This window comes from Eptatretus burgeri, chromosome 1 (genome assembly GCF_056783735.1).
Source record: "Eptatretus burgeri isolate ZD-2024b chromosome 1, Ebu_testis_v1, whole genome shotgun sequence".
Lineage (NCBI taxonomy): Eukaryota > Metazoa > Chordata > Myxini > Myxiniformes > Myxinidae > Eptatretus > Eptatretus burgeri.
Window position 1 is genome coordinate 99,183,461 of NC_140961.1, and position 10,000 is coordinate 99,193,460.

Sequence of the window (10,000 nt, forward strand, 5' to 3'; positions counted from 1 at the left end):
ATATATATATCAATATATATATATATCAATATATATATATATATATATATATATATATATATATATATATATATATATATATATATATATATATATATATATATATATATATATATCAATATATATATATATATATATATATATATATATCAATATATATATATCAATATATATATATCAATATATATCAATATATATATATCAATATATATATATATATATATATATCAATATATATATATATATATATATATATATCAATATATATATCAATATATATATCAATATATATATCAATATATATATCAATATATATATCAATATATATATATATATATATATATATATATATATATATATATATGTATATATCAATATATATATATATATATATCAATATATATATATATATTGTTGTGGTTGACCAAATTCGCAAACCACCATTCAGGTCCCTTAGGTGAGATATCTCGGTAAGTATATGTGTAGTTAGGCCCAAACCCGTTGTTTAGAGGGAATAAATGTCATTCATGCGTGCTGCGACTCTTCAGGATAGCCGTTTTTCTTTTACTATCTTTATTTTGGTCCAACCGCCATTATTACCACCACCAACCACGTCTCAACAGTCATCACAACATCAACCACCCACCACAACACCGCTTCACCACAACAGCCACGACCTTTACCGTCACACCTCGCAACCGTCGCATCGCCACCGTTCTTGCGCCGCTTGTGGGTACCGGTACTGGACTCGTGCAGGGCGCGCACCGAACACCGTGTACAAAACATCACGGACTTTCCGCAGAAAAACGGATCAAAAACGACTCACGCCCACTTTTGTTCCGTCCAATCGGTGAGCGAGGGGCGATTTGGCCCCGCCTCCAGGGCGTTGGAGGGCGGTCGCTATATGCAAATTCATGGATCAAAAAGCATTCACGCCCACTTTTTCTCGGGCCAATGGGGAGCGAGGTGAAAGGTCGAAGGCAGGGGGTCAAAGGCGAAGCCACGGGGCTTATATAAGCGGCTGCGTTCGTCAGAAAGGGGGTGTGCGTTGGAAAGAGTGAGTTCGGAGTTCAAGAGAGTCGTCGGTGGAGCTGGAAGGAAGTTGCGCGTTGGAACGAGCTGTGCGTTGGAACGAGTTGTCGGCGGAGCTGTGGAGAGGTGGCGGCGGCGAAGACGGACGAGGGGGTGCTCGCGTCGGTGCCGGGAGCTGAAGGCGGGAGGCCGACGGCGCGACCTGGTCGAGGTGGAGACGCTCGTCGCGGGACCCGAGACAGAATAAAAATCCTACTTCCCCGAGCATCAGCAACCCCCTCCTGTTTCCCCCCGCGCTGAGATAGTGCGACAAAGGGGGCCCCTTTTCCCACCCCCTACCAGACACTGTCCGCGAGGCCCGCGGAGTTGGGGCACCATCGCCACTTCGCGCCTCATCATCAGACGGGTAGGCCCGACCCGGTCTCGGCCCCAGGCCCGCCTCATCCTTGAGGGTGTTCTTTTTCTTGGTTTTGGGTATGTGTTGTCGGCGCCGTCTGTGAAGTAGAATTGTATAAGTGTTGCCGTGTGCTCGGTAGTCAGATAGCTCTGCATTGTGTCTTCGCTTTTACATTTGCTTTTTGTGTAAAATTGCATTGTGTTTCTTTTCCTTTTACATGTGCTTTTGGTGGAATTGTATATGTGTGCTTTCCGTTCATCGCGAATAAATGTGCTTTATGTTGAACTGTTTTCCTGCTTTGCTTCGTCATTTCTTTCATTGAATCCCCATCTTGCTTCACGTAAAGGGTTGGTCCTGGGCTAAGACGCCCGATAATTAATCGAACCGTCGAGGCCGACGAATAACACCGCTCGGTTATCCCGATAGTACGGAACGGGTCGCTTAAGTGGCCCGTGTCCGAAGTCGACCTGCGGCGAGGTGCGATCGCCCGGTCTACCCTCCGTGTGGGTACTTAGGTAGGTCGAATTTGGCGAGCAACCCTATCCCACGCGGGGGCCGATTGGCTCGATCGCGGTGAGACCGAAAGGTCCACCCGTGACTGGTTCCCGGCGTTAGTCCGAGAGGGTCACGACTGGATTGTCCGTCCGGTGGGCGACGTGCCGCGATTCGAGTTACGTGGCCGTCAGCACGCCGGCGGGCGCGAATCCGCGACAATATATATATATATATATATATATATATATATATATATATATATATATATATATATATATATATATATATATATATCTATATATATATATCTATATATATATATATATCTATATATATATATATATATAGATATATATATATAGATAGATATATATATATATATATATATATATATATATATATATATATATATATATATATATATATATATATATATATATATATATATATATATATATATATATATATATATATATATATATATATATATATATATATATATATATATATATATATATATATATATATATATATATATATATATATATATATATATATATATATATATATATATATATATATCAATATATATATATATATATATATATATATATATATCAATATATATTTATCAATATATATATCAATATATATATATCAATATATATATATATATATATATATATATATATATATATATATATATATATATATATATATATATATATATCAATATATATATTAATATATATATATAAATATATATATATATATATATATATATATATATATATATATATATATATATATATATATATATATATATATATATATATATATATATATATATATATATATATATATATATATATATATATATATATATATATATATATATATATATATATATATATATATATATATATATATATATATATATATATATATATATATATATATATATATATATATATATATATATATATATATATATATATATATATATATATATATATATATATATATATATATATATATATATATATATATATATATATATATATATATATATATATATATCAATAAATATACTTTTTGGGAAAAGTTGGGGAAAGCATCTGTGGACATTTATTTCATTATCATTCAATCACTTTATGGCTCTTGGGCATGGTCATGCAATCTATCACAGTGCAGAGTGTGAACATAATTAAGTTTTTAAAATTCTGGGTCCTGATGTTAACAGACAAAGAAAACAAAAATAAAGACCATCTGATTCTGCTTGGGCCGTTGGGCTTGTTCTTGGTGCCTTGGAGGACGCCAATTGTGAAGCAGATGCACTGCGCTCTCTACGCAGGGCTTCTGCCATTTTCACAGCAGAGTTTAAAATGACAGCAGTAGCCAAGGAGAGATGCCTGTTAGTTACAAAAAACAAAAAGAATAAAAGAAGCAAGTTGACACGTCACATGTTATTACAGGATTAAAAGGCCAGGATCAGCCAAATGTCAACTGTATTTTTTCTCTCTCTCTTTTTGCACCTGACATTTGGCTGTCTGGAGCCCCTTGGAGTTTGGAAGACATTGGCAGGAGATTGAGGATCATTTGCCTCCAGCTGGGGAACAGCATTCATTTGGGCAGCACCTGGTGATCGTGGGTCATTTGCCTCGATGTGGGGAACAGCATTCATTTTGGCGGCACCAGGAGATTGAGGCGCAAGCTGCAAGAGATTAGAGTGCTTATATGAAAACAATGATTAAAGATGAAGATCATGGTATAATTGTGCCTCATTGGCAATGGTTTTTGAACTATATACAGCAACCTGACTGAAGGACCAAGTCTGTAGCTCAACACTGCCTCGGTCCCAGAAACGAATCCTTGAACCCGGATGTATAGACAAGTTAAACCTGGCCAGCTAGCTACACAAGATGAGCATCCACCCATATTCTTGGAGCACAAAATTATCGAGTTTCAAGCTCAGGCATGTGACCTCACGACATTGCACTCCCCAATTCTTCCTCGTTCGCCATTGTCACATTTTACTTTACTCTTCTTAACAGCCAGCATCGAGCCTCAAACATTATAATATCCTCAACAATAGACATTAATTCCAGAGCAAACTGAAGGTATGCCAGCCTACAAATGTACAAACGAGAGAATTCATAGAACACTTTACCCCATGCAGTGTTCAAGTAATCATTAAATTGGAATAAAATGATTTTAAAAGTGGGATAAAAAACAAATAAATCCAGAAGTTTAGCACCGTTGAAACAGTTTTATACAACACCTCATTTAACATGCCCAACCACTGCTAAATGGAAGGGTTTTGAAAGTGCAAAGAAGGCAATTTGTGTTTTAGTGTTCAAATATACCACTCAATTAAAATAGAATAAAGCTCGTCAAGGTCGTACAAAAAAAATAATTCTAGAAGTTTACCGCCGTTGACACAGTGCCTATTGCCCAACCCTATCTAACACGTGACTTTAGTTATTCATGACTGTTGTTTGTGTCCTTTATAACATCCATAAAAACTAAGTTCCTTGTTTGGAATGATTTTCAATTTTGTTTGACTGCCAGACACGGCAGAGTAAAAAATTTTTTTAATCTTATTCCTCCATGTGCATGTGTGATCGGGACAACTTCAGAGCTGGTTTATTTTCCAATTCATGTTCCGATTCATTTTCAAAATATAACATTCAAATGACATAAAGGTGGTCCTCGATCATAAACTGACATTTGTAGACAGACAGATGGATGGATGGACGGATGGAAAGACAGACATTGCTGAACCCCACTTTTCACCTTGCGTGTGCGGTACACCAAACATTTCATCGCTGTGTAATTCAGAACCAGGAGAGATTTGTGATTTCTTTTTCTTGAATTAGAACTGAATTTTCTTCAAATGTTGAACAATCTTTTAAAATCATATCATTTAAGACCCTTTGACTGCGATTCATGACCATAGTAGAGAAAAAGTTTCTGAGAATAAGTATTTCAGCAGTGATCAATAACAAATTGAAATGGAGGAAGAATTCCTCAGTGTTGGCCAGTAAAGCAAACCAAAGATCGTACTTTTTAAGGGAATTGAGAGTTTCATGTCAATAAGAGCATTTTGATTCTTTTCAGGTCTGGCGATATATCAATATGGTGGTTATATCAGAATAATTTTTCATATTGATCGACCGGTAATGGAAATTTAAATATTAAACCAGTATACCAAAAATAATCTGGAGTTAAAAAAATAAAAAAATCAATTTTGTTTCCACAAACATTTTGGGATATCACAACAAATCAAAGAAAGGTGTTTTCAATCCTTAAATACCATACACGATTTAAAAAGCTTTCATGCACTTGGCTACATCTGGAACAGTGGAACGTATGACATCAAGATGTACCAGGAAGTCGGTACAGTGAGGCACAATTTTTAAGCATCAACATAACCAATTACGTTTTTCTTTGCAATCACAGATGTTTTTAAAGCAATTGGTTATATATATATATATATATATATATATATATATATATATATATATATATATATATATATATATATATATATATATATATATATATATATATATGCCATTGTCCGTCTCTCTGCCTGCACCTCTCTCTCGGCCACATATTTTAAGTTCCAAACTTGGGGTACAAATACAACTTTGTGTATGGGATAACATCGGCGATATGGTCATAATCTCATGCAGGGGTGCGTAAATTATCGAGGTAAATGTGTACAGTGTGGCGCACCCTTGCGGTGGCAGAGAGTATTACAATTCCCTTTTTTTTTTACCAGGGAAACGGTGAGGTTAGAGTACTCCCTGCACACTGGTAAATTTGACCTCCTTCCCTTCTCCACCCCCCCCTCCCAATGGAGGGGCCCCATCTGAGTATACGAGACATCAGGATGAAGGGGAGGAGACATGAACACGGGGCAGGGGTGGGTTAAAGCACGCTATGCATAGGTAAATTTGGCAAACAGGAAGACCAATTAGTTCGTCAGCGACGGGTTGGCTCTGCGAGTTTTATACGAATTGGGTGTGCTTGAGAAAGCCTGCGCCGATTACCGATAGCGATCTACGAACACCACCACCACTTCAACCATACCGATCCTCCTTGAAAATGAAAAATTGAACAATGTGACAAAGTTCACACACACAGGCAGCAGGACACAAACAGATGGAGATTGTTTTTCAGACATTAAAATGAGAATTGCAAAAGCAAATAATGCCTTTAAAACGTTGAGCACAGTGTGAAAATCTAAGATCAGGGAGAAATGAAATTGAAATTATTCAAGAGCAATGTTATCCCATTCAGCAACACTGAATGGAACAGAGACCTGTAGGACCAACAAACAGATTGAACAAAAACTGTTAGTTAAGCTTTTGGTGTCGATGTCTGTGGAGACTACTGAATATCAAGTGCTTCATTTATATCAAATAAAGAGGTCCTGGAAAAAGCGAACACCCAACCACTGATCACTATTGCGAGGAAGAGGAGATGGCCATACCCTGGGGCATGTCCTCAGATTGTCTGGTGACAGAATACCAAAGCAAGTATGAAAATGCACCGCAATGGGGAAAAGGAAGAAAGGCAGACCAAAGGGGACCTTCAAAATAACCGTCTCAACCGAGGTAGAATACATTGCACTTACAGTGGAAGATCTGGAAAGGCTGGACCACCAACTAATGCCGGTAGATGGGATGCCCATTTTAACGTCCATCCGAGGGACGGCACAGAAATTGATGAATCAACCTGCCTGTGACACACCGGGATGACAGTTTATAGTTGGTTCGGGATTCAAACTAAGGCGAGAGAGCTTCGAGGTCAACGTGCATTTCCTCCATGCCATTCTGCCAGCCCAGACTGACATTATACAACATAAAAAAACTGCTGTGTAAGTCAGGCAATTCTGATTGACAGTCAGACTTGATGTAAGAAAATCGCCTCCAGTGCCCTCTCCATGGTGTAAGAAAGAGTGATAATTGAAGAATGGATGAAATCAATAAGAGGCTGATTGAGGAATGCTAACTTCCATGGTAAGCAAGGAGAAACCGACATGTTGAGCATGAAGCTCTTTTGCACAAAAGAAAAATCACCACTGGCCAAAACGTCAGCGTTTCCTTGCTTCCCATGGTGATTAGCATACTTAAATCAGCATCCTGTTGATTATCTACGGGTTGGCTAACGCAGATATACCGTTGGTTGACGCCTTCACCAACAAATCTAGTTCTTCCTTCTTCGATTGAACATTTTGCAGATAATCATGTCAGTAGTGGTGTGAAAATTGGAAGCAAGCTTTCCCACAGAGCATTTCATTGCAACTTTCAACCCCAATACCTTTAGCTTCAAGGAATATATATATATATATATATGTATATATATATATATATATATATATATATATATATATATATATATATATATATACATACATATATACATACATATATATATATATACATATATATATATATATACATATATATATATATACATATATATATATATATATATATATATATATATATATATATATATATATATACACATATATATATATATAAATATATATATATATATATACATATATACACATACACATATATATATATATATGTATATACACATACATATATACATATATATATATATATATATATATATATATATATATATATATATATATATATATATATATATATACATACACACATCAGCAGGATTATAATTATCAATATCTTTGCTCCATAAAGCACGTCATGAAAATCAGAGGAAAATTATTCAAGTTATGATCAAAAAGATGTGTTTTGTTAATTAGGTCAAAATCTGAAAAATAGATCAAGGAAACTATTCAAATATCAGGTGCACAACTTCAGTGTAGGTCCACTATTATGATGCAAGAACATATTAGGAGGCCAAGCAGTCTGAGATTCTGTATTGGCAAAATTGAGCGATGACAAAAAACATATATATATATATGTATATATATATATATATATATATATATATATATGTATATATATATATATATATATATATATATATATATATATATATATATATATATATATATATGTATATATATATATATGTATATATATATATATATATATATGTATATATATATATATATATATATATATGTATATATATATATATATGTATATATATATATATATGTATATATATATATATATATATATATATATATATATATATATATATATATATATATATATATATATATATATATATATATATATATATATATATATATATATATATATATATATATATATATATATATATATATATATATATATATATATATATATGTATATATATATGTATATATATATGTATATATATATGTATATATATATATATATATATATATATATATATATATATATATATATATATATATATATATATATATATATATATATATATATATATATATATATATATATGTATATATATATATATATATATATATATATATATATATAAATATATGTATATATATATATGTATATATAACCCGCTCCTCCGCGGGTTTCGTTGGCACTGCTTGGAATGGGGTGGGAACGGGGCCCCCTTTTCGCACTATCTCAGCGCGGGGGGAAACAGGGGGGGTTGTTGATGCTCTGGGGAGAGAGAATAGCTGGCTTGCTTGGGTCCCGCGACGAGCGACTCCACTGCGCCCTCGACCGCGTTCCCGGCTTCTCCTCTCTGCAGCTCCCCGACAGACCGCCTCTCCTCCAGACCCGTCTTGACTGCTGCTGCCACACTTCGCCGCCGCCACAACGCGCCCGAGCCCGAAACAGAAACTCTCTACTCCAACTCGAGCCCGAAACAGAAACTCTTCTCCAACTCGAGCCCGAAACAGAAACTCTTCTCTCACTCAATTCGCCCCGTGCTCGGCGCTTTATAGTCAGCAGGAGAAACCATATGCAGATTTTCGGATCAGGATCGGCTCGGGGGCGGAGCCACGCTCGCCCATTGGACGGAGGAAAAGTCGGCGTGAATCATTCCTGATCCTCAAATTTGCATATATCGATTCTACTCCGACGCGCCTGGAGGCGGGGCCAAATCGCCCCGCGCTCGCTGATAGGATGGAACAGAAGTGGGCGTGAATCATTCCTGATCCGACTTCCCCGGAAAGGCCGCTTTTTGCACCCGCTGCTCGGCGCGTGCCCTGTACGAGTCCAGGATCGGTGCCCACAAGCGGTGCGGGAATGGCGGCAGAAGGAGGAGAGGTGAAGGTGGTGGAGGGTTTATTGTGGTGGTCCCTGGCCACGGTGACGCTTGGAATGGCGGTGATGCGATGATTGCGAGAACGAGTTGTGACGGTAAAGGTCGTGGCTGTTGGCGTTGTTGTTGTTATGAAGCGGCGTTGCGGTTGGTGGTTGTTGTGTGATGGCGGTTGAGACGTGGTTGGTTCAAAATAAAGATAGAACAGAAAAACGGCTATCTTGAAGGGTCGCAGCCCGAATGAATCACATTTATTCCCTCTAAACAACGGGTTTGGGCTAACTACACTAACAACTTACAGAGATATCTCACCTACGGGACCTGAATGGTGGTTTGTGAATTTCCTCAACCACAACAATATTATATATATATATATATATATATATATATATATATATATATATATATATATATATATATATATATATATATATATATATATATTCCATTGGGACCATACTCTGTACAGAGCGTTGGTGCTGCCGAAGCAGTCTCCTTGGCTATTGGGCACAATCCTGGACAGGTCGCCACTCTGACGCAGGATACTTGAATGACTCGGTCATCCCAGCAAGCTGGTACTCATTTTGCCGACCTCGGAAGGATGGCAGGCTGAGTCAACCCCCTGGTGAATTAATTCAGCGGGAAACGAGGCTTGAACTCAGGACCCTCGGATCCCAAGCCGCCACCCTAACCACTGAGCCAACACCAGGTTATATATATATATATATATATATATATATATATATATATATATATATATATATATATATATATATATCTCTATATATATCTCTATATATATCTCTATATATATCTCTATATATA

At 35.8% G+C, this 10,000-nt stretch overlaps 1 protein-coding gene across 2 annotated transcripts in view; it reads right to left on the reverse strand.

The window, feature by feature from the left end:
• The window catches only part of NCAPD3 (non-SMC condensin II complex subunit D3), a 248,830-nt gene that overhangs the window by 18,045 nt on the left and 220,785 nt on the right, over positions 1-10,000 (reverse strand). For both annotated transcript variants that reach the window (XM_085893013.1, XM_085893010.1), the window contains 2 exons: positions 3,460-3,638; positions 3,191-3,336 (listed from right to left, as the gene is read on the reverse strand). In XM_085893013.1, coding sequence (XP_085749139.1) covers positions 3,191-3,336; positions 3,460-3,638 — 325 coding nt within the window. The remainder of the gene's footprint in view (positions 1-3,190; positions 3,337-3,459; positions 3,639-10,000) is intronic.